The following is a 27,951-nucleotide window of genomic DNA, read 5'->3' as shown; positions in this document are numbered from 1 at the left end:
CATTTTAAGTGTCAAAAGTGTGCCGTGGCACAAAAAAGGTTGAAAAACACTGCATTAAACCATAGCCTATGCCTATGCCTGCAACCTTAAAATGTTAAGTTAGGCTACTGAAAGTCACACATAATAGTGAAACTAAACCTATAGGGATAAACTCAGACAGTAGCCTAAAACAAAGGCTATCCTAAACTAAGCAAAACTGACTCTTCAAAAACGAAAACAAATGCTTATCTGTTCAAGTAGGAGTGCACTGTACGCCTACTCTATAGGCCTATGCAGTGATAACGGTACTCTACCAACTTCCACCCAAACCTTTGGAGGCTCCACCGTCCTTCTGCCTACGAGGTCTACACAGAGGAAGCAGACCCGCCATTTTCCTGCAAGCCTCCGGTCCTTTTAAACCCAGCAGGGGGAGGCGAACACGGAGAGGAGGACATCGAAGGAGGGGGGACAGAGAAAGAGTGAGAGTGTATGAGAGAGGGGATCTAAGAGGACGATTTCTACAGAAAGGAGTTCACTGGGTAGGACGGTGTATGTTCATCTTTCGCTAAAAGCTTTGTGAATATATACTGTGAGATAGCCTTGTGTAACCATAGAAGTGGCTGTGGCTAAATATCTGGCTACCAGCTAGCCATTTCATCTCTGTCCGTCTTTTCATTATTTTCCCAGTGTCAAGTGCTGGAATCGTGGAAGCCCAAGAGGACAAAAGCAGTTCCATCAGATTCACATAACGTTTAGTTCGCCTTAGCAGCTTGTTTGGTTAAAACAGAAGATGTCTGGACAAAGCATAACGGACCGGATAACTGCAGCCCAACACAGTGTCACCGGTTCTGCGGTGTCTAAAACGGTGTGCAAGGCAACCACGCACGAAATTATGGGGCCAAAAAAGAAACATTTGGATTGTAAGTAACATTATTACACACAATTGATACAATGTTGCGGTCTCTGTCTTCCTTGTTGGCAGAGTAGACGTAGCGGTTTACGTTAACGTGACATGTTTCAGTGTTGCCTTTTGTATGGAGGTTAGACCAGCTGAGGCCTAAATAACAGGCTAGTCTTTGGCGTAGTATTTGTTAGCTTGCCAACTTTCTAGGTCCGTAGCATTTCTAGCGATCACAAATGTAGACGTTTTCCTTTGCTCAATTGACGAATAGCTGTGTAAGAAATGTGACTGCTAGCTAACGTTACCAGCTCTACAAAAAACATCTATGGGTCTTAACAGGTAGCCAGAACACAACGTAAACGATGCGATTAAGTGGATTACGGTTCAGCTGCTCGCATTCTGCCCCCTCCCCAAAAGATTTAACGCAACAAATAATTAACTACATTCAGATGGCCCACTTCTCCATCTGTTGTATGTCATTATGTCCATAATATCTATCTAAGATATGTATTCAGAGATAGCTGTGTGTTTGTATTTAACACCTCTAGCTAGTTTTAGTATTCTGGTCATTATTGTTAGTTTTTAAGGCTGTAAAGTTACCAATTTACGTGTTTAATTTACCTCACAGAGGCTTGCAAATCCTAGTTTAAGCCCACAGTCCATGTTGCCAGTTGCTCTGTTTTTACCTGTGAAGTGTGAACTAGTTTGGTATGGCATAAGATAGACTGCTTTACAACGAAAGAGGGCTGATGAAATTACTAAAGTTTCAGTGACCTTTGGTCTTTTTGACATTGTCACACATTTCAAAACTATTGCCACCTCTAACCACCTTAGCTAGAGAAAAGCAGTTGGCCATTACCGTTACCATTACCATCCTTGCTCAAAGGTGGGGGTAAATGTGACCTGTTTTGATCTATGGTGATTTGACACCTTATGTTTTACACATGTTACGTTTTGTTTATGAACAAAAATGTCACTGGTATTAAGCTGGGCAACAGATAGGTTACCATCATGCTCCAGTATGTCAACTTGTATTGATCCTCTAGAGTAAGGAGAGTTTAGGTGTATCCTTGTTTCTGACTTTTAACACTTGTGTCAGAGGACTGACTTCTCTAAGCACTGGCATATTTTTTATTTTACTTTCGATTCTCTCTATCTAAGGCGACTCTTTAATTGTAAGCTTTGGCCTTTGTCCTGAAAGACTATGACCAGCTTTATGGTGCTTGTAAAATAAGTGGCAAGGCAGCCTGGGTTTATCTTGCTTGCCTGGCAGTTACTCCAGCAGAATGTGCTTGTTTTTACTCCCTTTTTATTTCTGGACTATCTTCAGGGCGCCGGAGTCAGAGCTGGGTGCAGGCTCAGAATGTTACCACATCAAGAGCCTCTCACACGACACTGCTTATTTACATACACACTAATGGTGTGTGGCTACAGCCATGTGCAGCTGATTTCCTCTGAGAGATTATATTTAGCCCTGGCAACATAAGAAGAAATGTCATAGGCTGAGTTTAGTGTATTTAAAAACAGGACTGTGTGGCGTTCACCGCTGATCATGCGAGCGTAGGGGGGCTCCTGGCTCTGGCCTAACAGTGGGCTTACTGGGCTACTCAATACTCGTTCTGTTGTCTGGACCTTCTGAGCACAAAGAAGGAATGTGACGACGCTTGTAGGTATTTCAGGGTGGCTGCGTGCTCTTGTGTTGGAGTTTCCTTTTGTACAAAAATAGATGCTTGTCTCACTATACCCCTTCCAGCCTTTTGATTTGAACATGAGATATGGCTCACAGTCCCAGGTCTTTTGATTTGGCCTGGTCTTCCGGGCTGTCGTGCATTCTAGTGGCACTTGCGTTGTGTTTGTGAATATATGAGTGCAAGTGACATTTGCTAGTTTGTCTGAGCCTTGCCAAGTTGCTGTTTCCCATCGATCTGTGTCACCCACAGAGCTGCCTGGAGTCTACTACAACAGGTGCTTTTAGGCAGAAGTTTTTTTTTTAATATGATACTCTCTCTAAATGCAAATGACCTTTTTTTAAAAGGTAGATTTTAGGTAAATAAGAGACAAAGATATTGCATGCCATGTAACTAAGTATCAAGGCTAAGTCAGAATTGATGTTGGCCAGTCACAGTCTGCCATCTTTTGGAAGATGATGTTTGGAAGAGGTGTTCCTCAATGAGTGATTGTTAATGCTGTGCAAGATGATATGTAGGATCATATACCTAGAAATCTAGGCTACTGTTTGCCCAAACCAGGAGTCTGGAGCCATCAGTAGCCAGGCTTAACACCTAAGCAAGGTTGAATTGGTCTATCTTTGGTTGCACAACAGGGTTTCACATGTTAACCTAATGATTCCGCAATATATCCACTGCTTCTGCTTGATTTAAGTACAGTTGAGTTCTGAACTGTGGTTGTGTGCAGTATGAATGTGGCAGAGCTTTTCCAATGGGTTTCCTTTTTGGTTGATGGCAAAAAAAAAGTCTCTGGTTTTCCAGAGGTTTCAGACGGGATGTCTGATTTTGTGATGGGAGACCTGTCTTTAAAATTTTACTAATAAACAATAAACAACAAGGCACAGGTGAAGCAATGAGCGGGCCAATAATCAGATTCAGGTGAGGGGTGGAGACAGAGACCAAGGAAAAGAAACAAATGTCTATGTAAACACAACAACACATGGTATAAGTAAACAAAGTCAAAAGCTACTATGAAAAAGAAAACAATCACCCAGCCATCAAAAATATATAACCAATGATATCTCGACAACAAAACGAAAACCAAACACCAAACTTTCTTGTTAATGTTAGTACAAGCTAACATTTAAAAAAAATAAAATATAGGTGTTTTTGCTATTTCATTTTTAAACTTATAATCACTTATAATAGATCTGTCTATCACTTATATGGTAACTGCGAACTACTAAAACATAGCATTTCCATTAAATATAGAGCTGGAAAAGAGCTTTGCAACGACGTGAAAACCATTTGTCTGTGACTAAAATGACGGAGATGCATTAATCCAAAGTCATAGCCCCCCCCCCCCCCTAATTTATTCCAACTTCATTAGGCCAAATCTCCCGTAATATTGATCCAAAACGCATGCAATTTTTAGTTTCATGGCTTTCTTATATGTCCGAATCAGCATTCCAAGTTTCATTCAAATCCGTCGTGATGCGGTCCAAAAGTGTGATTTCACACGGAATGACCCCATAAAGAGTCAATTATAATTTACAAATATTGTTTTAAATGCTGCCCTGAAGCCTTACAAATTCCAACAGTCCATAGGCTGTAATGTCAAATACTATGTCATGTAACACCATAATGAAAATGTTTTTGAATCCTGCATTGGCATGGTCATAGTTAAACAGTGCTGTAGCCAACACATTAGATTCTAGATTCAGTTCATCTAAATTAAGTCCTACATTTTGATGAATAGGCTATATCAAATCACCTTTGTGGAATGTTTAGGAGCTATGCGTGTGTATCCTCTTCCAACTGTAGAAAGGCCATATACATTAGCTGCATTGTGTAGTTTGGTCTGCTTTTAGGGTTTAGTTGTCTGTCACAGGTGAAATGCCTTGTTGCGCAGAGAGAAAGGAACATCTTTGTTGTGTCGTGTACCTTTTTTGGGTTTATTGAGTTACAGGGCCTCTTGGCCAGTAATTCACTGTGGGTCATGTGAGGGAGGCTGGAGCATGTTTCTGATGCCTTTGAACTCTGCCCAGGCCCAGTTTGCCACCAGTGCACTCAGTCAGAACCCCAAGCAGGTTGTGCGGCAGAACTGGAGCATGTGACTGTAGCGGCATCGGGTGACAATCACTCAAAAGGAGTGCTGACACACTTCTGCCTGCGCTGAATGCCCACTATAACTATGAAAAGCTCTTTAGATGCAGTATCATGATTTAAAAAGTGAGAGGCCTGTCCTCCACATGCTTTGCAGTGCTTTCTAGTGAGGGGGTTGCAGGGGGGGATTCTATTACCACTGTATGTAAGGTGAACAGGTTACAATGTACGAGCAGCTCTGCTGACCAGCTGATTCTACCTTCTACCTCGAGCTACAGATATAGGACTGCCTCTATATGGGGAAGTGTGTTCCCAGCAGCATGCTACTGTATCCACAAGCATTTAAGAGCACTCAAAAGTGCTTGTTGCGTAACTGTTCATAGGTGAATCATGAACTAAAATGATCACTGCTCCATGCCTACCATATTCTGCCTGCATTTACTTCCTTGTTGGAATCTTTCCATGGGTTGACTTATGTGTTCCATGTTGTCCATAGCTCTTTTCATGTGAAGTCATTTCTTGAAAAGAAATGCACTATGCAGTGGCCACAAATGACCTTCGCCAGGTGGCCAAGTGTACAGTATGGTTAGCAAAGGAGTCTAATGCATAGTTCTCACATGCATTTGAATTACTCAGTGTTCGAATGGCTTGGGACACACCCGGCTGCAGACTGTTTACAGTGCCCCCCCAGCCCCAGGTCTTTTGCTTGAGATTCTGTCTGATTGGGTGGGCTTCTGAAGGAAATGCATTTCCTGCATTCTTGTCGTCTGTTCACTGCTTGAAATGTAAACAGCCAACAGGATGTTACCACAAAAGAAAAAAATGTTTGAGGATTTCAAAAGGAAAAGGTTGATAGATCGGGACGTGGAAGCATTAAGTCTGGTACAAAAAGGCCTAAATTGTTGGAAAATTGCAACTCAGGCATTTGGTAATTGAAAAGAAATCGCATCAAATGATCTAGATTTATCCTTTGTCTGGCACTGGATTAAGTTTTGTTTTTATGGTTACATCATCTCAAAGGGAAAAGGGCCTTCAAGACTGATTAAATTTAAGTGATCTATTGAATAATAGTTTAATTAATTTTGGGTTTCAAAAAAAGGGTTACAAAAAAAGGGTTACTCCTTTTTATTTCCTGATACAAATAGTAATTGTAACATAAGTTGGCTTACGTTTCAAACAGCCTACTTGTATCACACGACTCGTCAGACATCTCTCTGCTATTGCATATCTTTTTGGCTGGACTAGAGCCACAGCAGTAAGCTTATTCTTTGGAAGGCAGGGCAGTCACACAAACAGCATGCTGTGCACTATCCTACCACTAGCTCAATACAACATGCAACACATGTGTGAAGGGACTGTGTTTGTCAGGAGCTTTGGGGTGATTGCAAAGAGCAAAGATTGCAAATGCTCTAATGTGTTTGGGTAGTTTTTATGTAAACTTGCACATTTATAGAAACGTGCATATTTAATGGTGCTTAGGTAGTGTTGCTTACTGGAACGGGGTGGGTTTGTGAGCCGAATATCACAATTTATATCACACAGATTCTTGGAAGATGTTTTTCCCTGCTTGATATTGATTATTTTGAGGCAGTTAAATGGGTTCCTTAGAAAAGCCTTTGATGTTTACAACCCCCCCCCCCCCTCCTTGCTCACAGTCACTCTTAGAGAAGTAACTCTTAGAGAAGTAGCAGGTGGCAGCCCTTAGCCCTTCAGGGTTTCACGTTCAGACTGAATGATGTCATTGTTCTCATCTCATCAGGTTGTCTTTCCCAAAGCTCTTCAAAATCAGAACACTGTTCATGTTCTTGTTGAACAAACTTTGTTTCAACTTTACAATGCCCCCTTTTAGCATGTGTGCAATGTTACAATCTATACCAAAGTCCTATTATACGAGGCTCCTCCGACACTTGGTGGTCCATTTCTTTTGCATACTTTAGATTCTGTGTCATCCCTGACCCTGATAAGTCTAGCAGAAAATGCACTGCCAGTCATACTGACGAGTGATGGAGGATGTAACCCTTGATGTATCCCGATTGCTTATTACATCATTGTAGGCTACTGTGTTATATGGGCTCATATATTGCATGGAAAATACTTGATGCAAATAAAATTACTCACTCCATCTAAGCCAGGCTGCTAGGCTACTTAATTTATCTTTCCATATTGAGTAATCATTGACAACTGCCACCTGCAATTCCAGTGGGGGTCCATGTCTATTCACTTTGCCATCATGTGATTCAGTGAAGTGAATAGAGGTATTCATTCTACTGCTTTGTCAGACCATCAGGAGTGGTGTCCACACTCACCGTATTAGAACTTTTAATGACCATGTTGATCTAACATAGAGCTGGTATGGTTGGAGTGTGACGAGATTTTTTTATTCCTGATCTTTTTGTTTGCCTTTCCTTTTGATAGACACCCAGTAGGTTAACAAAAGCACTGAAAAAGGACCTCATTCACTCATCCTCATTCAAAGTCGTTACACTTGGAAGTAGCCTAAATAATGTAGCATACTTTCTTTGTGCCTTATAGTGCAGGTAATTCATTTGTAATTGGCCCAGAGGTCCATCTGTCAGGCCTTATTCTAGACTGGTCTTTTTAGACATGTTTCACCTGCTTACTGGCCATGATCTATAACAGAGACCTGTTGATGTTGCCCTCCCCTACTAATCGCCCCAGTTAGCTCTTTTCTGTCAGGTCTAAAAGCCCTTTGTTGTCACACGCTTGGTCTTTGTTAATGAGTAAATGGTAAATGCAGTTTGCACAGGTAGGGTGTTCATACATCTCAATACACAGTACACAGTAAATGTCATAGTGTGATCCTGCACTTTTACTTTGATTTTGACTGAAACAAGTTTTATTTTCTAGGCTAGCTCAAGTTGAGCAAACAAAGCTGTCTAATCATATACTTGATGCTTACATGCAGTGTATGCATTATGATTGCTATACTTGATTCTTTTAATGGTCATGTTTTGAGAGCTAATATTGACAAATTTGCATTCCTGTATTTGTTGAGGTGAACATGTTTTTCATGGGTTAGTGTTATCATATTCAATCTTAAACATGTTATGATGAAGTATCCCAGTATAAATAGTCCATTAGTGTGATGGGAGTTTGAAGACGACGTTGCTCAATAGTTTGAGGCAATTAGGGCTGCAAATATATATTGTTTGAACATAGTTATTACAGTGTGCGCATGTAGAATAGTCACATTGTAGGGCTTGCAATGTCAAGTAAGGCAAATGAACCTTTAGCACATCATGCTACAACTTTTTTACTACTTGACAAAAGAGACTTGCATTTTCCACAACTAATCTACAGAGACATTGCATCATTGCGAGTGTATCCGTGTATTAAACGACCCAATTCCCCCCCTCCAAATCACTTCAGAGAAGCAGTCTCATCATTCACCTTCTTTTGAGTTTGGTGCTTTCAAACCAATAATGCAGCATTAAGGTTCAGTAATGGATGGTTAGCAGTCCAAGTCTTCAGATTTGTTTCATTATTTTCTGTATGAATTCACTTATTGACAATCCTGCCGTCCGAGAGGCTGTAGATGAAATAATTTAATGACTAGCTTAATTGCTGTGGAATTCTAATGCTGTTTGAGCAGTTTCATTACAAGCCTAGTGGGAGTGGACTGTGACTGAGTGATTACTAGCCTAGTGGGAGTTAGTGTGACTGAACAGTAACCTGCATTCTGACCAATTTTTTCTTTTTTACACCATGTTATTCACTATTTGTTTGGTCCTTGTTATGTCTTTGACCATGTCTGTTTTTGGTAATGGTTTTCCTGTCCTGCCTGTAAAGCAAATTTCCTATAGGGCAGTAATAAAGGGCATTCTCTCATGCATGGCTGACACGGTAGCTTGGAGACCGTTTACCCTGTAGTACTGTCCTAAATCCGGCCAATAGGCCTACTCCACATGATTGCTTGGGCTGAATGGACAAGTACATGTTGTTCAGTCTTATTAGGATCTCCCTCTGTCACATAAATGATGGGTGCTCCTCCTTTTGGGTTTGGTTTTATGACCAGCCAAAATGAGATCTCTCTGCTTGGGTGGCTTTACCCCTAAGGTTTGCTGGGACACCCACCACTTGCCACAAGGCCAAAGGCAGAGTAATGAACAGACTATATGTATATGTATAATATATGTATATATGTGTGTATGTATGTATGTATATATATATATGTGTATATATATATATATATATATATATATATATATAATATATGTATATATGTATGTATATATATATATATATATATATATATATATATAAATATAAATAAATAATATAGTATAGTGTTTGAGTGTTGCGCTATGTAAATGTAACATGTTTTCTTGTTTGTAGACCTGATTCAGTGCACCAATGAGATGAACGTGAACATCCCACAGCTGGCCGACACGCTGTTTGAGAGGACCACCAACACCAGCTGGGTGGTCGTCTTCAAGTCTCTCATCGCAACACACCACCTCATGGTCTATGGCAACGAGGTAAAACTTTTTTTTTAATGCTGGTCCTCTGTCTGATCCTTAAATTAAAATATTAAATAGTTAAATTTACCTTTTTTTAAAAAAGTTTTTTACCTTTTTTTTAAACGTTACCCAGATTAACGTTGCAAATGCTTTCAATTGTTAATCCCTCTGATGTAGGCCTGGATTTTATGGCCTTGGATAGAAGAGCAAAGCTGTAGTAAAAGTTGTGCTTTCAGTGTTTCCATACACACTTTAGCCATGCGATTGAAGAAGTGTCAAGTTTTGAATGTTGCATTGTCAATTTCCTGTCCAACAGACATAACAAAGCACTTATGTCTACCCCTAGGTATTTCATTTCTTATTAAATAGAAAAAATCCCCCGAAGCTGATCATGAAACAGAGGCCTCACTATGCTTTTGTCCTTTGCAGAGGTTTATTCAGTACTTGGCCTCAAGAAACACATTATTCAACCTCAGTAATTTTTTGGACAAAAGTGGGTTACAAGGTAAGGAATGTCATCATTTCTGACCCATGCCAAATATTTGCATGCTTGAAGAATTATGTGGAGAATCTCCAGGCTGGTATCTTCCATGAACTGAGGGTTCATCTAACCTGTCTATCTTAAGTCCTATTTGAATTGTTTAACAAACCAATGTTCTTTTTTTTATTATTTGTCTCCTTTGGGTACACTTGAGTAATTCTTGAGTTGTAGCAACCAATGCTAGTTGTACAATGGCTGATGCTAGGGTATGCTGTAAGCATGTACACATAGTTGCTATTGAGCTCTGTCCTAATAATATATGTTGCATGGGGTATGAAGGCAAATTTTGCTTTCAAAGATTGTTGGTTGGATTCCCTCTTCCTCTTTTGCCTGACAGGTATAAATAAAAGCTTTTAGTTTTGGCTGGTTGATTATCCAAAGACGCAGGGTGCCTGTTTATGACACATGTCTCAAGTCGTGGGGCCTTCATTAAGTAACAGATGAATGGATCAAACATTCTACTACTATTGTACTACTGTTTGTAAGATGAGCAGAATTGCAATCTACACATCCTTTGAAACACTTGGCTTTTTTTTCTCTCACAGGCTATGACATGTCAACCTTCATCCGAAGGTATAGCCGCTACCTGAATGAGAAGGCTGTGTCTTACCGCCAAGTCGCTTTTGACTTCACAAAAGTAAAAAGAGGGTACGGCACCTATCACATGTTTATTGTACATTTCTGTTGACTAATCTCTGGTGTTATTCATGGCTGGTCTTCCACTCATAGGGAGTGCCCACCCTCACAGTCCCAATTCTGTTGTGGAAATGTGGTCAACATGTTTGATTACTGTTTCTGACGTCACGTGGTTGTAAAACCTTTATTTTTTTTAATAGGGCGGATGGTGTCATGAGGACTATGAACACTGAGAAACTCTTGAAGACCATCCCAATCATCCAGAATCAGATGGATGCCCTTCTTGATTTCAATGTGAGTGGTGCCTGCCTGCCTGCACGTCTTTCTGTGTAGCAGCCAGACCATTATGCTGTGAGCAGCATCTTGTCTATTATTAATGCTGTTATGTTATATTGTTTGTAATGTGGTTTTGGAAGCTGATATGAGTTTTTCGCTTTCCACAGATTTGTTTTTTAAAAGTACACTCCTTATTTGGGTAAACATGGTATAGTACTAGTACGTGTGACTGTACTAGGAAGACACAGTTATAGTACAGCTATAAGTTAAGATAAAGCTACCTAAATGACACTCGAGTCACAGTTGTTGAGTCAGGGCTCTAACTGAAGCCACTTTTTGAGGCCAGTAGGCCATGAATCAGTGGTCGTAGAGAAAAGTTAGAAGGGTAACAGAGGTTTCCTTCCGTTCTCCGGGGATGTTTGCTGCTTCCTGAAGTGACCTTGCGCTGTTTGCTCTGTCCCCATCTCCCCAGGTCAATGCCAATGAACTCACAAATGGGGTCATCAATGCTGCCTTCATGCTTCTGTTCAAAGATGCCATACGACTGTTTGCTGCCTATAATGAAGGGATAATCAACCTACTTGGTAAGTGGCCCACGGTTCTGCAAGGTGTTCATGTCTGAAAGGAGGCACAGAATGTATAACACTATCGGATCCTAGAGAGCACAGAATGTATAACACTATCGGATCCCAGAGAGCACAGAATGTATAACACTATCGGATCCCAGAGAGCACAGAATGTATAACACTATCGGATCCCAGAGAGCACAGAATGTATAACGCTATCGGATCCCAGAGAGCACAGAATGTATAACACTATCGGATCCCTGATAGGAGACCTCTGTTTGATTTGTCTACATGTTCACATATTTGATTACTTTATTGTATTAATGCCATTTATTTTCAACAGTTATTAATGTGTGTTTGTGTGTGTGTGTGTGTGTACATACACACATATATGGGGAACAGTACAATGAGTTAAAACCGTTGCCTAGGCAGTTGTTGTCAGCTTCAGTAAGTCTCTTATCTTAGCATAATACCTTCTCTGTACTCCTGTAAAGGAACCTTTGCACTTTGGTGTTGACCCATGCTGATTATCATTTGCGCTCAAGCTTGCCAGCACACAAACAAACTTTCTCCATGGCATAAGTGTGTGTGTGTGTGTGTGTGTGTGTGTGTGTGTGTGTGTGTGTGTGTGTGTGTGTGTGTGTGTGTGTGTGTGTGTGTGTGTGTGTGTGTGTGTGTGTGTGTGTGTGTGTGTGTGTGTGTGTGTGTGTGTGTGTGTGTGTGTGTGTGTGTGTGTGTGTGTGTGTGTGTGTGTGTGTGTGTGTGTGTGTGTGTCATAAACAGTACCTCTGCACCAGATGGAATGCGATTCATTCTTTTGATGAAGTCATGTTGGGCTGACACTGCATCATATTTTATTTTGTAACCTTAACCTTTGTCAGAAAAAGTAGAGCATATTTTTGGTGAATATGAGTAAAGGATGTTATGTGAATAGAAGGTTGTTGTGAAAGATGGGCTGCTTACTGTATGACAGATATACCGTTACCATTTTAATAGTGGAGAGGAGAGCTCCAATATTTCTCAGGGTAACAAACATGTTGGTCTGAGATTCACATGTCCCCTGCAGATGGCTGACAGCACTGCATCTCCTAGTTTGAATAAATCTAACCATGGAGGGACTAGTGACCTGGTGTGACACTCTTCAGTGGACTTTCTTTCTCTCTTTTGGCAATGTACTCTAGCTCCTCAATTCATTTTAAAAGTCAGTGTGGTTTCTCCTATCTGACCTCAAGTGTTATCTTCCTTTCAATTTACAGAGAAGTACTTTGATATGAAGAAAACCCAGTGTAAAGAGGGTCTTGACATTTACAAGAAATTCCTCACGCGAATGACAAGAATCTCAGAGTTTCTCAAAGTTGCTGAGGTAAGACTTTTAAGGATTTTAATTAGATATTGACTAGGGAGTGACCATCCCAATAGCATAGATTGAGTAAAGAAACAAATAAACAAAACACTTCCTTTCTTTCTCTTTCAAAACAGCAAGTGGGAATTGACCGAGGCGATATACCAGATCTCTCCCAGGTAACCCCCCCCCCCCCCTTTCCACCACACACACACACACACACACACACAATCGCTTTCTCTCTCTGAGTGCATCCTCACATTGGCCTCTGCTGCCCCTCTGGCTTCACTGTCCAGCTCCTGTGCACTGACCGGCTCCACCTGCCACCCCCTCTGCTCCCCCCCGCACCTTGCCACTCTAATAACTCCACTCTGCAGAGATGGCTCATGTGGCCCTGCGCATGCAGGCTGTCTGCGCATGCTAATCAGCTCGCAGCCAATAAACTCTTCTCTTAACTGCTCTTTCTTCAATCTGAACTGTGTACAGCACATAAAGGTGAATTGGGAACAAGGGGCTATTTGTATATGTGGAGAGGTTAGGGACTAATTTTATGTGGTTGAGTGCCGAGCCATTATTCTTGGTGTTGGCTAGGAAAAGGGAAACAAAAGAAAAGCCAAAGCAGAAGGTTCTTCTGGGTAACCAGAGAGTTTTTCTTTATTAGGCCGTTTATGCTGAAGTTTGGTTACCTCATGGCTTGAGAAACAGTGCTAAAGAGTTGTATTTAAAGTGATACGTCTCTATGCTTGGAGGTTCTCTTGAGAAAATAACTTTTTTAAATTTGTTTTGATTGGACATTCTCATTGATTTTTAAAGATCTGTTCAGGATTAATCTAATGAACATATTTCCCTCTGACTTCAAATGCTAATCAGCTAAAGCATGTCTGGTGTCAAGCTTCACTTGCTCTGCAGCTTTACACTAGTTAGAAAACCACAAATGAAAGCTACATGCTGAAATTCACCTGCCTTTCAAATGTCCTCATTTGATCCAAGGAATATTTGTACATCACTTCATGAACAGCTGCATTTGAAATGTTAAATAAACAAAATCTTAAGTATTGTCGGCTAACATGAACAAGCACTGATGACTACAGAGATGATGATTCAGGCCTCCACAATTTCCCTCTTTTGAGTGTTTACATAGCAATGTATTTTAATATTATAAAGTGTAAAGTTAATTTTGCCATTTTGGCTGTGACCAGTTCAGCATGTACTTTTTAGAGTGCTGGCCACGTTGGTCTCACAACCACATTAGCGCTAAAGAAGAGCCATCAAACGTGACTTAGCTGATCAGTAACAAGAAGGCCTCGGGATTTCTTTTTCTTTCTTCTTTTTCAAGTCTGATCTTTCTATCTAATAGCAGTGAAGGTCTAATAACCGAATCTGACAACTACCACCTTTATATTCTGTATTTTTCCTTATCTTTCCATTTTCAGTTTACAGTTTGTGTAAGTATCTGCATTTAACCTCTTCCTCTGTGGTGGACCGTAGCTCCGTGTTTGTGTCTGTGATGGAACTACTTTGCATGTGTGTAATCTGTGTGTAATCTTTGTCTTTTTGACCGCTTCTACTGAATCCATTGAAGTAATGGCATACTTATTTCTTGGCAGGCCCCAAGCAGCCTTCTGGACGCATTAGAACAGCACTTGGCTTCCTTAGAAGGGAAAAAAGTGAAAGATTCCACAGCAGCAAGCAGGTATGTCGATTTTAAATGTACGCTTGGCATAGATGGACAAAAACACTGCTGTCCTTGTACCTCTTAGCAGTCTTTGATCCATTTCTGGATACTTTACATACCTTGGAGTAAGGCACAGTAATGACTGCATTATGGACATGCAGACATGCTTGCTTAGCAGTAGCATGTTTTTGGTGTTGGGTGGGTCTTCCTCTCTGAACTCTGAAGTCTCCGTCTGTCTTCCTGTCGTTCCTCTCCAGAGCCAGCACTCTGTCCAACGCCGTCTCCTCGCTAGCCAACACGGGCATATCCTTCACCAAAGTGGATGAAAGGGAAAAACAGGCCGCTCTGGAGGAGGAGCAGGCTCGCTTGAAAGCTCTTAAGGTACAGTCTTTGATTCTAAAGCCACCATCATCTCTGGTCCAGATGTTCCACAGTATTGTTCTCACCCTTAGCACTGTTACTTGCCGCCATAAGTTGTGTTGAAGAGTAAAAATACGTAGTTAATAAAATGAAGTTAATTACTTTGAGTAACTGTCAACCAATATGCATGGTTAGCAAACGAGCACACCAGTTATTGTCTCCACATCATCTGCTCACCTGCTACAGCAGCACACATATAACAGTTAGGATGAAGCACCACACTATGCCCTGTCTTGTTTACTTTAGTTTCTTTTGCTCTCTGCAAAAGGAACAGCGTCTCAAAGAACTCTCCAAGAAGCCCCCCTCCTCCGCCACCACGGCTGCATCTCCCGTGTCAACAGGAGGGAGCATCAACACCGCCCCTGCCATCGACCTTTTCTCAACACCCAGCTCCACAAACAGGCAAGGGCAGGGCCAGAGACGAACCCGTTCATTTCTCAAATGTTCCATTTATGCCAAGTGTTATACTACTGAATAATATGTCAGGGTTATTGATGTGTGTATATATAGCCACATCTCTTCCCCATCATGTAGATTCTTTGTAAAATATAGTCAGTCACTGTTTTTTTTTGCCAAACACATTGATTGCTGTTGTTAATATCATTGTTCTCCAACTGCTTCCTATGACATGAGTTTGGATTATGTAGATAAGAATTTTACTCTTGTGTTGATCTTAGGAAAAGCTGTCTGTGTATGCGTGCGCATGTCTGAAAGAGGGCGAGATTATTATGTTATTGACAGGGAGGTGAAGGAGTGTTGGTCTGTGCTTGAGAACGGTAGCTTATAATTTCTTTATGATTCCTTTGCTCCTTTTAGCACTTCGAAGATGCCGAGTGACCTCCTGGACCTGCAGCCAACATTTCAGCCAACACTGCCTCTCTCCACAGGCTTGCCTGTAGCAAACACCTGGGGGGGTGAGTACACCAGCAGCGGGGCGATGAGACGGGGCTCAGCACAATGCCCGCTTTCTTTCTGTAGTTAATAACAATAGTTGCTGACTAATTCAGAGTACATGGTCAGCATACTTTCAGGAGTTGTTCAAGATATATTTGCATTTTAGTTTCCATAACCAAGTTGGAGGAGAAAGGTCTTGGATCTGTGTTTGGTGAAGTGGTCGTTATTTATACCTCCCGACAAACCCACAAGGGTTAGCCGGGAACTTTACACAAAACAACTTGGACAAGTAATGGCTTATATGCGAGAGAAAATGATTCGGCCCCTTTTTTGGTGAGTTTGTGATAAGATTAATCAAGGCCTTTTGGCCACTTGTTAGTAAACGGGGGTTATCAGGACCACTGTAATGTGTGCGTAAAGTAAGCAAAACTTGACTAAATACTATGATAAGGTTTGCATGATTAGATAAAGTACTTTGTATGCTCAAGTGTATTACATAAAAGATACAGTATTTAAAATGGTTGGGTAACCTTGTTTTAGGTATTGCTTTTCTTTAATGCACAAGTCTTATTTCTTTGTAACAGTTCAGCAGATTTGATGCACCTGACGAAAGGCACACTATGCATCATTGTTTTGGAGACATGTTTGACAAATTGATCACTTGTGAAAACACGTAATGGCCTACAGGTGTATGTTGGACATGTTTTTAAATTGTAACAGATAGGGGGGCAGTGATGCTAACCAGAGCTGCCAACCCTCATGCATTGGATTGGCGTGAGGGCGTATGGAGCCAATCAAATGAATGAATCTCACGGTCAGTGCGTGAGATTTGGCAGCTCTGCTAAGCTAGCATTCATTTATGAGCTGTGATAAACACTAATGGAATGAATTTAGCATTAGTCTCGGTAATCTTTCCAATCTACTGCACTTAATTTTCTGTGAAAGTTAGTGATTCGATGGATTCAGAACCATGTGGGGACTGGATATGCAGGATGACAAGACTGTTTAGGCGCAACACATTTGTTATGTTAAGAACAAGCAAAACACAATATTTGGTGTGTGTTTGAACAGGCCACAGTAACAGGTTCCAGTGTGTGTTTTGTTTGTTGTTGTTTATACATGTTGACATTCTGCTTTCTGAAAAAAGGCTCTTTTACTCACACTCATACAACCAACATGGAAGTATTACCGTATATAAACTGGGCTTTTGTATGTAATGTGGTCACAACATTCAAATTGTTGCCATGTGATTTTGAATACAAGGCTTGTTCCTTTCCGTGGAAGTCTGATTGGTGGTGACGGTACAGTCAGACGAGATGATTCATTTGTCAGTGAGATAAGATGATTCATTAGTGCTGTATGCATGTGTGACTATGTGGTTGCTGGATAACCAAAGTGGGTATTAGTTAATGGAGGTAGTGCTTGTATGGAACTCTTCCTTGAGCTATTTATAAAAGGTGTTTTAATATTGAGAGTTTTGAATGCTATAAAAAAAAGAGTTTGCAGTTATGAGCCCCAGCATTTTCAGTGTTTTTACATTTTTTTTTCTTCAGACTTTGTTTCAATTTCTTTTCATGTGTCTCTCTCTCTCTCTCTCTCTCTCTCTCTCTCTCTCTCTCTCTCTCTCTCTCTCTCTCTCTCTCTCTCTCTCTCTCTCTCTCTCTCTCTCTCTCTCTCTCTCTTTCTCTCATGGATTGAGCTCTGTGAATCTTCATCTATATGCTGTAGTATTGTCATTGTCATGTGTTTGTTGCAGTCTGCATGCTCTGATTTGGTCTGCTCATCCCTCTAACATCTCTCTGTTCTCCTGTGTCTGTTTTCTTTGCCTGTGTAGATCCTTTCACTTCTTCTGACGCTGTCGATGACTCCATTCCAAACTTAAACCCTTTCCTTACAAACCCTGTTATCGATGCTCTTCATCTACCTGTTGTGTCTTCAGATGGTCTTAGTTTTTCTTCTAGGACACCCAGTCATGAAATGTTTGGTGGTAAACAGCTTTTCTTCTATGTCATAGTGGTTACTTTTTATAAGTTTGATCTTTTAGCTTTAGAAGCTACTACCACCCCATTGCAGTGCTTATCCTGCATGCATCACTGTACCTTGTCTCTGGTTTAGAGAATTAAGGCGTCATAACTGCACTGCCTCCTGTTGGGTCTGATGTTGTTCTGATATGGTGATGCTGCCACTGATTTCATGCTTGTGGGAAAGCGCTTATCGGTGTTGAAGTCTCATGAACAGAAACACAAATTGCCCTCTTGAGAGTAAAATGACAAGTGGAGGCCTACCAGATATAGCGAATACGTTAATGCATTTGGTGTGTGTGTGTGTGTACGCTTGCATACATATTGCGTGTTTGCTTGTATGAGTGTAGGAGAAACACTGCAACATGGCTTTGGTTTTCACATGAGATGGGGAATAGTCTGAATAGTGAGGGTCTGCCTCTGCTGTCACTAGCAGGTGTGTGTGTGTGTGTGTGTGTGCTCCTTGGCCTGCTGGCTAGAGAATGACTGACCGCTTGTGGAGATGCTGTGAGTGAAGAGAGCATATTCATGTCTGCTTTCCTGCTTAAATTCAAGTCAAGAGCTGTCTGCTCATGCAGTGCATTTTTTTCTGTTTGCATATTAACCTCTTAAATATTTGTGTTATTTTGATTTAAAGCATTTGATGCATATGCAGTTTGTAGTTCTATTAGAGTGATAAGAATACATTTTGTCATGATCTGTGAAATTTTGTTTCATTATTATTATTTTTTTTATTCTCTAGATTATTACAATCCCTTTAATGATTCGAGCTGTTCTGTTGCATCCAATCATGAAAGCACAGCTTCCATAGAGCCGTGCATCACAGGTACTATATTGCCATTGTCAGATGCCATGTTTTCTGTAACACAGGAAACATTGGGCGTGATCTGTGCCTAGGTTGACTGTGTTAGTTGCCATCTGGTACCAGCTGCAATAGCGCTTAAATTTCAATACTTTAAGGTTCAATTCCTGTTTTGTCATTTTCATTTTAAGTTTTAATTATAACCATTTTTATGTCTCATTTACCTTACAACAGTTATAATTTTATTTCTTCATCATATTATTATGTATTATGTTGCTAAGTTTAAATCTTTGTCTGCTTTGATCTTGCTCTTGAGTCATTCCCTTTCCATCTCTGAACGTCCCCTCTCTGCTTGTCTTTCTCTCTTCTGCCTCTCTCTCTCTCTCTCTCTCTCTCTCTCTCTCTCTCTCTCTCTCTCTCTCTCTCTCTCTCTCTCTCTCTCTCTCTCTCTCTCTCTCTCTCTCTCTCTCTCTCTCTCTCTATGCTTCCCTGTCGGCCTGTCAGACTCCTTCTGTGGTCCAGCACCTTACCCTAACACTCCTCTCTTCCAATCTGAGCCCTCTGTTGTAGCAGGCCTATTTGGAGGTAGGTGTCTCTCTCAGCTTGTCTGTTCCTCTGCTACCCCCAATCTCCTCTGTGTCTGTCTCTGTCTCTGTCTGTCTGCCTACCAGCTGTCCACTAACTCATTGTCTGCTATTGTCTGAAAAAGGGCAGGAACAGCAGGGTGCCTGACTGAGGCTCCCCAGTTTTATTGAGATCTTCAGTGAGGGCTTGTGCTTACGAGAGGCCTGTTTTTTTTTTTTTTTTTGTGGTGGTTTACACCTTTTCCGGACAGTAACAGGAAAGGCATGAGTTCATAGCCTATATTGGTTTAGCCAACAACTCTGAGGAATTTTAAAGTGTGCCTTTCTTTTTCGTTTTTTGAAAGGCATTACATTTTAACTCTACCGCCAAGGAGGTGTAGTTGTATTGGGTGTTGTTTGTGGAGCTTAAGGATTGGACAAGTTTTAATAAATGGCTTTCTTTAAACATGACTAATTAATTCCCCTTCCCTGTTTCTTGTTCCAAGGGTTCTCAGCATCTCCTGCCCCTCAACCACAGACCTCAAGAGGCCTTAACGTTGACTTTGACTCTGTGTTTGGCAATCAGTCAACCTCCGCTAACAGCGCCGACGCTGCTGGTAAGAACCCGTTTCCTCTAGCCCACCGCAACTGACTTGACCGTGTGCCTCTGCACTCTTTCCCTGCACATTCCATCTGTACCGCTCGGAGACTGAATGCCGAGAGGCCTTTTATTGCCTGGACCGAGCTGGCAGTCCCTGCTCTCGGGACGTGGTGTTGATGGTGCTTTGGCTGGTTTAGCTGCGCTTCTCGGCCCAGTCATTGTGATTGATCTAATTAGGTTAATGTTTGCTTGTGTCTGACTTGTTTACGTAACTTATTTTTTTTGTTTGTAGAGATGCAGTCTCAAAACCCACTCACAGATACGGCTGTGGTAGCTTCATCATGTAAGCCGTCCTGCCAGTTTGTGTGACAGAGATTGAGATCATTAATATGTCTGGGCTTTTATTTGGGCTCTCCTCTCTCTTTTCTGTCTACTGTTAACTGGCACACAGCCCCATCTAGCCCAGCTGATTACATCACGGCGACTTTTAGCTCTGAACACCAGTCACTTTCACACAACCTCACTTACGCACTACACAGGCAACACAAGCTACACACTAATGCACACCTTTAAGTAAGCCAGGACTTGCATTTTGCACCACTCTCTGTGAATTTTGAATAGTAAACTGTATAACCTGATAACGGTTTATATTTCATTTGTAAGGCGCCTCACTCATAATCACGTCTTTTCTTTCCTTCCATCTTGGTAACTGTCTGTGGGCCTTGGCTTTGCATGGCATGCATGACCGGGTGAGTTGACTCGGTACTCCTTTACACGTTACTGGTTGTTGTTCATTGCATTTTGCTTCTCTGTGTACAAGATTGTGACTTCTTCCAGCTGGCATTAAACATCATTCTGTCCTCTTTGTCTGTGGTGTTCTGTCCTCCTCCTCCTCCTCCTCCTCCTCCCTGTCCTTTACGTGGTACCTTTCCTTTAAGATGATGTCTTAGGCGGAATCCTGAAACCCACAGTAGCCCTCTCCAACCAGGGACTGACCCTCAGCGCTCAGCAGCCAGGCAAACTGGTGTCGGATGACTTGGACTCTTCCTTGGCCAACCTTGTGGGCAGTACGTATCACACCTCAGACAGTAGAGCCCTCTTGGTATGGAGGCTTACAGGCACCTCGGAAAGCTTTTCAGGCATGGCCCGGTTCTATTATGGGTGTTGCCAGTGTGTTCTTGCGATGGTTAAAATCAACATTTCAGATTTGAAAATTGGAACCACGTAGATGCCCATGTAAATGTTAAACTATATCGTGGTCACATGCAGTGTTTCTGTTGCTGTGTCATGCTAGTCAATATTTTGTTAAACTTGAGTAATAGAACAGGCTGAGGGATTGAAATAGATTGTTGGTCATAAAATTGCTGGTTTTAAGTATATTGAATCCATAGAAACATGCATGTAAATATTATTTCTTGGTCTTTCAGATCTTGGAATTGGTAATGGAACAACAAAAAAGTAAGTGCAACGTCGAATATCATAATGGTTTGTTTGTCCCAGTCGTGCATGTGTGTCTGTTACTACGAAATCTCCCGCCATGTGTTTCCAGTGACCTTCACTGGAGTCAGCCTGGAGAGAAGAGACTAACAGGTGGAACAAACTGGCAACCAAAGACTGCCCCTTCAACTACGTGGAACCCTGCCACCATGGTGAGTTTTGCTATAGGCTATGGCATGACGCAAAGACAAGCTGTTTCTTGAAGTGAGAAGGACTTAATGTAAATATCTTGGCTCTTATTTGTGTGTGTATTTTTGACCACTTCCACTTCTGGAATGCAGTGGATGTGGTAGAGTAGTTGATCTTGTTTGTGTTTTCTCGCTGTTTTGAAGTGCTGTTTGTGTCATTTAAACCTGCCAGTTCTCTGATTTGTTTATTTTCTAACCATGTCTTGCATTGTGTAATTCAATTCGTCGTTGGGGAAAAATACAGAACGGCATGCATTTCCCACAATACGTAAGTCCAACAGTTGAAGCTCTTCTTGCTTCTGAAAAAAGCATGCACTTGATTAACCTCACGGCTTCCACTTCGGTCACTATCCATTCTGTGTGCGTGTGAAATTGTATGTGTCTGCACATGCGCATTGGTACAGAGTTACCAGTCTTTTGCCAAGTCACACACGCTGGGCCCAATCAGACCTGCTAACCCCCACAGTGGGCTGCCATGGCATTAAGCAAGCAAGCAGAAAGACAGCCAGACAGACAGACAGACACGCTGCCTCCTGCCCTACTCTCTTGCTGCAGCAGTCTTTCTCTGCTTCTTCAGTGGCTCCTGCTGACAAGAGCGAGAGCTTGATGTTGTTAAGGCTTTAATTATGGCTTTAAGGAAAGCAATTGTGTCCAAAGAGACTGCCAAGTGGTGCTGAATATTTTCTCATCTTGAGGGAGGCCTTTGCAGACTTGAGTTGTATGCAACGGAAACTATCTACAAACATGATTATTGGTTTGTGAATCAATACGGGATGGTCAACTCAGCATGGATCAAGTTATGCGGAAGAGAGAAGTAGGGAAAGTACGCAAGTTGAAAGTTCATTCAACACACTATCTAACTTGGTACTGGTACTGTTAATAATTAATTGAGATTACATCTGAAAAGGGCCGGTACGAGTCAACTTTTCTATTTCAAGAGACCTAAATCTATAGACAATGTTTGTTAGCTAGTCCTACTTCATCTACATCTTGGTTTAAATGTCCTATTGTCTTCAGATATCTGCAGTCTATCTCAACACATTGCACAACTGCGTCCATTTATGTTGCGTTTTCACACCCTCTCTTTTGGCTGACATGAGCCAAGCATTTGTGTTGGTTTATGCCTATGCCATTGTCAATACAGAATTAAGTGGTGTTTTAAAGGTACCTCTATTCTACTCTCACTTCTACTGGTGAAATCCACATAATTTAGGGGATTGGGATTATAACCTATAGTTCCCACCTAATTAATACATTTAAATTAATTGTAATTAGTCTGTGCTGGTGGCAAGGGTACAGATTTTTCAATATTACAATAAGTTCTTCTCCTGTCCCATATGTTTCTATATTTCCACATTTGGTTAATTTTACAAGCGAAGAACCCATTAAAGATGTCTTGTCATATAATGTTTTCACTGCAATGCAAAATCCGGAATGTCAAACAGAACCCATTAAAAATGTCTGTCCTATAATGTTTTCACTGCAATGCAAATTCCGGAATGTCAAACAGAAGTGCTTGTCAAAAGGGCTGACCGCATTGGGGAGTCTTAAGCTGCTCCTCCACAAAAGCCTCCCCCATCTCCGCAGAGCCCCCTGCACCTGCCGATGTGCTCTGTCTTTGAGGCCTGTCCCTCACACACGCTAGGCTAGGCCTTCCTCTGTTAACCGCGCTGTCCCTCAGTTGCTTGATACAGAGCAGCTTTTCCTCCTACTGTATGACTAATTCCCAACAGGCACACTTAATGTTTCCCAGACGCGCACCCGCTCTTTGCCGGCAATGAGACTTTAAGTGGTAGCGTTATTAGAAAATGGCCTCCTCGAGTTGAGTGAATGAACAAAGGCAACTTTTGTGCAGGTGGCGTGCATGAAGGCTAAAGGTGGAAACTAACAAGTACAAGGCAGAGACATGTATTTTCAGGCATGGAAATCCTGACTATGAAAGTGTGCAAATGATTTTCTTAATAACCTGATCAGTACTTGACATTAAGTGCTCTCTCTCTCTCTCTCTCTCTCTCGATCTTTGTGGTTTTGTGAAAAGTTCTCATTTTGGTCTCTGTTGTCTTAGGCACCATCTGTCATGGCCTTCCCTGCAACGACGCCCACAGGAATGATGGCATATGGAATGGTAAGAAAGGAGAGATTGTTTTCTTAAAATACCACACCAGGCACGGCCTTTGCCAAGTGCTCAACAGGGATTTTGGTTTGTTTAGCCTGAAACGGCGTCTCACGGTGGTGGTGTTGTAATGTGACTGACCGTGCTGAACTGATTCCCATGTCTCGTCAGTGTGAGCTTCCTGGTCAGAGAGCAAAGATGTCGCTTGCTCCCCTTTCTCTTACAGAATGATTGTGAGGGAGACAATAAAAAACATGCTGATGAGTTTTTGAAGGATTTAAGAGCCTCTCAAATGTTGCACATGCCAGGGTTTTATGTTTATAATGTCCAGTCCACCTTGCCGGCATCACATGAGCAGTAGTGTGCTTGTTCACAATCACATGAAGTCACTCACAATCCCAGGAAGTCACTAGTCACGTTGTCTGGAATGTGCACACAATCGTTTGTTTGTTTTTGCCTCAGCCAGTCGCGGTTAAGAAAGGTGAAGGGACGTTTGCTTAACCCCTGCCCCCCACCTGACTCATCCTTGCAACAACCTGTTTGCTGGAGCTGTTGGAGCTCTCCAAAATGTGTTCTTGTAATGGCAATGTGCATTTTTATGTAAATGGGGCGGCCTCTGACTGATTCAGATCCTGGTTTGATTGCTTTCTTGCCATCTCTTCTACATCTTTTGACACAAGTTCATGCAACAGTGACTTCATCACGTGAGTGCTATTTTTGAGCTGAAGTTAACAAGTAACAGCAGTCAGATCAGGGTAGGACAATTGGGTTTTGTTCTGTTCAAATTCCACTCCACTCCAACACAGTTGTTCTATCCGTTTGTCTTGCTCTCCCATACAAAAAGGTAGCTTAGATTTCTGTTGATTATCCAGATCAAATCAAGTTATTATAATGTACATGATATAAGTATAATTTGGTGTATTTCAGATAAATATTCCATATATTTTTATATTTACACTCAAAGAAATATTCCACAAATAACAGCTGTGTGTCTGCAATCTGTGTGTGTGTATTGTGTTTTCTCTCCAGCCTCCTCAGATGGGCTCCGTGGCTATGATGACTCAGCCCACCATGATGTACACCCAGCCGGTCATGAGGCCGGCCAACCCTTTTGGCCCAGTCTCAGGCGCACAGGTAGGTGGCGGGCCAGAGAGGGATCCACATGGGACTGAGACGGCACCAGGCCTGTCCCATCAAACCCAGACCGCTTCCCTTGGACACTACCCAGTTTGCTGTAGCCAGTCATGTGGGGCAATTCATTGAGATCTCTTTTTGTAGCCTGTCAGCTGTTTATGCCAAAATTCAATTATTGTTTTAGGGCATGAGAAAATCATTTGGCCTATTTGTCCTGATTTTCTTTTTTAATACATGAGCATTCCACATTTCATTGGAAAATGTATTTTTCTTGACAAATGACAGATGGAATTCTATGCCCAGGAGCAATAGCAATTCTGGCACACTAAACCTCTATTCAGAATAAGCTGAGTAAATCGCCATTCACCCTTACCTACCATTTCAGCTATGTTCTGAATATGATGGTTGCGATTTTGGGCTTTTTCTTTCTTTTTGTTATATTTTTGAAGGATAAAGATTCTCTTTGTTTCCTAAATCATACATTGCAAGGAATACCCATTCTGACTCTTCCATCCTCCCATGTGCTCTGTGTACTACTAGCATTCTGAGTGGTGCCACTTTAGAACGCCAAGGGCCTTATTTTGAAGGTGCCAACATGGTGCTTTGGGGAACATTAATGCCATGCTGTCCCCTTCAAAATGGCGCCTCTCCTGCAGAAAGCATCACAGGCTCTCCTTGGCAGTTGTCTGCAGCACGTCTCACGTGCTCCCAGGCCAGCTGCTCTCCATAGACTGAGCCTCTTCTCCTGGACCTCTCTGTCTGACTATTTCCCCCATTTTCACCCTCTTAGTCCTTGTTTTTTCCCCTTTCCTGTAGTGTGTGTGGTGGTGGTGGTGTTTCTCCTCCCTGGCTGTTCCTGGCTCCCCTCACTCTCTCTCATTCTCTCTGAATTAGCACTCGGCCGCCTCTAGTCCCTCCAGTCAGAGTCCCCTCAGAGCTCCAGGACAGGACCCCTTTGCACAGCTCTCTCTCAAGGATTTCTTGTAGAGGCATCTTTAGGTACAGCATGTTCTGTCTGTGTTTCTATCAGTGTACGCACGGGTGCTGCATGATCCCGTGACGGCCGCCTTAGATCGGCTCGTCACGGCACCCTTTTCCTCTTCCTCCTCAGAATTTCCCTGGTTCTGAAGCTTAAGCCATCAAACCTCATTCATAACCTCATTGATTTCACCTCCTATGAGGTCACCCCCCTGTTGTCAGTGCTATTTCGTTATTATGAGGACAAGTCCCACCTGATTAATCCACTCATGTGTGGCAATGAATATGCTGTTGTGCATACATGCACACATGAGTTTTGAACAAGCGTGGTAGTTTGGAAAGTTGTGCGTTTGAGTTCACAAGAGTAGCAAGACTTCTATGCCTATATGAAATGTGTCATGCACCTCTAGTAGCAGAACAGGACAAAATAATTGAGGAGTAGTATAATAATACCTTCAGCAAACCAGTTATGAAGATGCACGAGGACTGTGTTATACAAGACAAAGACAATCAACCTTTGCAGTTTCTGATATAGATAAATCTTTGTCATTATGTTTGAATTGTGATGTGATTTCCATCAGTCGAGAAATATTGCTATGGCTAAACGTTATGGTTAGTGCTTCAGGCAAATAACTCAGGAATCGTAGAGACTTATTGAGGTAACAAACATAATATTGATTTCTTGGAACCATCTGTGCCCCTTTAAAATACCTTAGTTTTATTGTCAGTCTTTTGAAAAGTTTTGTCCTACATGATAACATTACTTTGATTGATATGGATATCGATTAAGATGGGATTCAAGAATAATCTTGATACTGAGAGATACAGTTGATTTCTATTTAATGAAACATTCTCATTAGTTCTCTCTCTTCTTACAGATGCAGTTCATGTAAAACTTGGAGTCTGAAGAATCTTGACGGCAGCAAATCTTGAAAACCTTTAAATCCAACTTAGTTTTATGTTTGATTCTCCTCTGAGTATATCATTTTCAACAAAAAAAAAAGCTTTTGAAGGAAACAAATATGGGACTGATGGGGGGGGGGGGGGGGGGGGGGGTCGGTCATTATTAGGCGTCGTAAGAAAACGGCGCCCGTTTTGTAATTTGTCTAACAAAGTAACAGTGTGCAATGCTGTTGTTACCCACACATAGGGAACCCTCATCCTGTATGTCACCTGTAAAGATGCCCATGCCCATTGAGAGGTAAAGGGTTGTTTAGTAATGCATCAAAAAAATAGTTGGTTGCCACACATGCAGCTTGATGTTTTTTGGGGAAGGGGGGATTAAATGGGGTTTACTTGGGGTGAGTTATGTGTTCATTTGATCAACAATCATGCATTACTTAATTTAACCACCATCAATTAGACAAAGCAAAGCTAACTTCCGTTTATACTATGATTTCTATTCTATTTTTATTTTTTTATGTTTTATGTTTGCAGTAGACATTCCTTGTGTTTTGTTTATTTATTTATGATTACCCATTGAGGACATGAAAGGAAAAAAAATACTTTATTGAACTCTTCCTTGTGGGAGGTATTAAGGAATATACGTACATGGGTATGATTGATTGTATAATTGGATTTTAAGAGTGACTGAGTAAAAGAGAAAAAAATAATATAAAATGAAAACACCTGTAAAGACAAATAGAGCACTAAATATTCTCAACCATTCTCATGTCTAGTGCAATTCTTTGTAGCTCAGAAACTCACAGCCCTATGTTTGTAAGGGAACTAGGGGGAGTATACAATTAATTAATTCACATAGTCAATTCTGTGCCTAGGGTTTTTGCAAGGGAACATTTATCAGAATAGCAAAGCACTACATTTGTGATTCAGCCACGTTGCATTGGAGAGGATCTGTATTGCTTTATTGCTTGGCATGTCATTATTTTACATTTACAGTTATATGGCTGCCTTTCCAACCTGAATGTGTGAGTCACCTTCATGCTCTGTCCATCTGTGTTACGGCAGCACTAAGGGAATCCTTCACTGAGGGCGGCGAGTGTGTAGTTTTAAGATGTTGATAACACAAGGGTGTGGGGTCAGTAATGTCTTTATAAAAAAAAAAATAGTTGTAGGTTCAGGGTGAAGTGAAGCACTGTTGATCGGTGCTTGATGTACATAAAATCGACCCTGTCTTGTTTCAGGGGGGTGGGTGGGGGGGGGATAATGTGAAGGATGGTCAGAATATGGAGGTCATTCTATTCATTGATTAGCACATTTGCTACAGTGTCCCTGCAGATTCTATTTTTGGTTATATATTAAAAATGTATGTAAGCAAAATTTGGTTGATTTTCAAATAAAGCGCAGCTTCCACAATGACTGTGTGCATTCATATGTGTCAGCATTCCAAACCAGTTACAAAAACAATACTACGTTCTTCATTAGGAGTATAGTTTATGAAGTGCTTAGAAAGTGTTAATGGTATAAATGTCATTTTATGACAACACTCAAAATCATTCCCTTGCAGATGTTTATTATACATGGCTAGTCATGTGTAGACTTGCTTCTCAATAATTTCATCAGTCAAGTGAGAACTAATAAAATGTGTGGGCTTTTATAACGTATGTTTA

At 41.4% G+C, this 27,951-nt stretch overlaps 1 protein-coding gene across 23 annotated transcripts; it reads left to right on the top strand.

Moving 5' to 3' along the window:
* The first annotated feature begins 232 nt into the window (after nt 1-232).
* picalma (phosphatidylinositol binding clathrin assembly protein a) lies at nt 233-27,697 on the top strand. Of its 23 annotated transcripts, none has more exons than XM_076275184.1 (26): nt 233-518; nt 667-899; nt 9,010-9,152; nt 9,564-9,639; nt 10,221-10,323; nt 10,512-10,605; nt 11,060-11,171; nt 12,410-12,516; nt 12,633-12,674; nt 14,103-14,188; nt 14,428-14,551; nt 14,865-14,992; nt 15,407-15,504; nt 17,319-17,468; nt 18,248-18,331; nt 18,812-18,892; nt 19,377-19,487; nt 19,764-19,814; nt 20,410-20,538; nt 20,899-20,929; nt 21,021-21,120; nt 21,401-21,424; nt 23,222-23,281; nt 24,299-24,403; nt 25,298-25,402; nt 26,260-27,697. In XM_076275184.1, exons 2-25 carry the CDS (start codon nt 770-772, stop codon nt 25,388-25,390), a joined length of 2,262 nt encoding a protein of 753 aa, XP_076131299.1. In that variant the 5' UTR covers nt 233-518; nt 667-769; the 3' UTR covers nt 25,391-25,402; nt 26,260-27,697. The 23 variants fall into 23 exon arrangements, with proteins under 23 accessions (XP_076131299.1, XP_076131297.1, XP_076131298.1 ...); XM_076275182.1 differs by having other exon boundaries at nt 17,319-17,471; XM_076275183.1 differs by having other exon boundaries at nt 233-528; nt 17,319-17,471.
* Nucleotides 27,698-27,951: the final 254 nt, after the last annotated feature.

The sequence above is a fragment of the Alosa pseudoharengus genome, unplaced genomic scaffold (assembly GCF_046254945.1).
Source record: "Alosa pseudoharengus isolate Yale_2024_CS ecotype anadromous, Long Island Sound unplaced genomic scaffold, YU_APseudo_1.1 YU_APseudo_1.1_scf_8, whole genome shotgun sequence".
NCBI lineage: Eukaryota > Metazoa > Chordata > Actinopteri > Clupeiformes > Clupeidae > Alosa > Alosa pseudoharengus.
The sequence above is the reverse complement of the archived record's forward strand: the minus strand, read 5'-3'. Positions and strand labels throughout refer to the sequence as shown.

Excerpts from the sequence above, each read along its gene's own strand:
- picalma (XM_076275182.1), top strand. The coding sequence starts at position 770 with ATGTCTGGACAAAGCATAACGGACCGGATAACTGCAGCCCAACACAGT. Across the intron at positions 900-9,009 it reads AAAAAAGAAACATTTGGATT|ACCTGATTCAGTGCACCAAT; the intron begins GTAAGTAACATT and ends TCTTGTTTGTAG. Across the intron at positions 14,993-15,406 it reads ACACCCAGCTCCACAAACAG|CACTTCGAAGATGCCGAGTG; the intron begins GCAAGGGCAGGG and ends TGCTCCTTTTAG.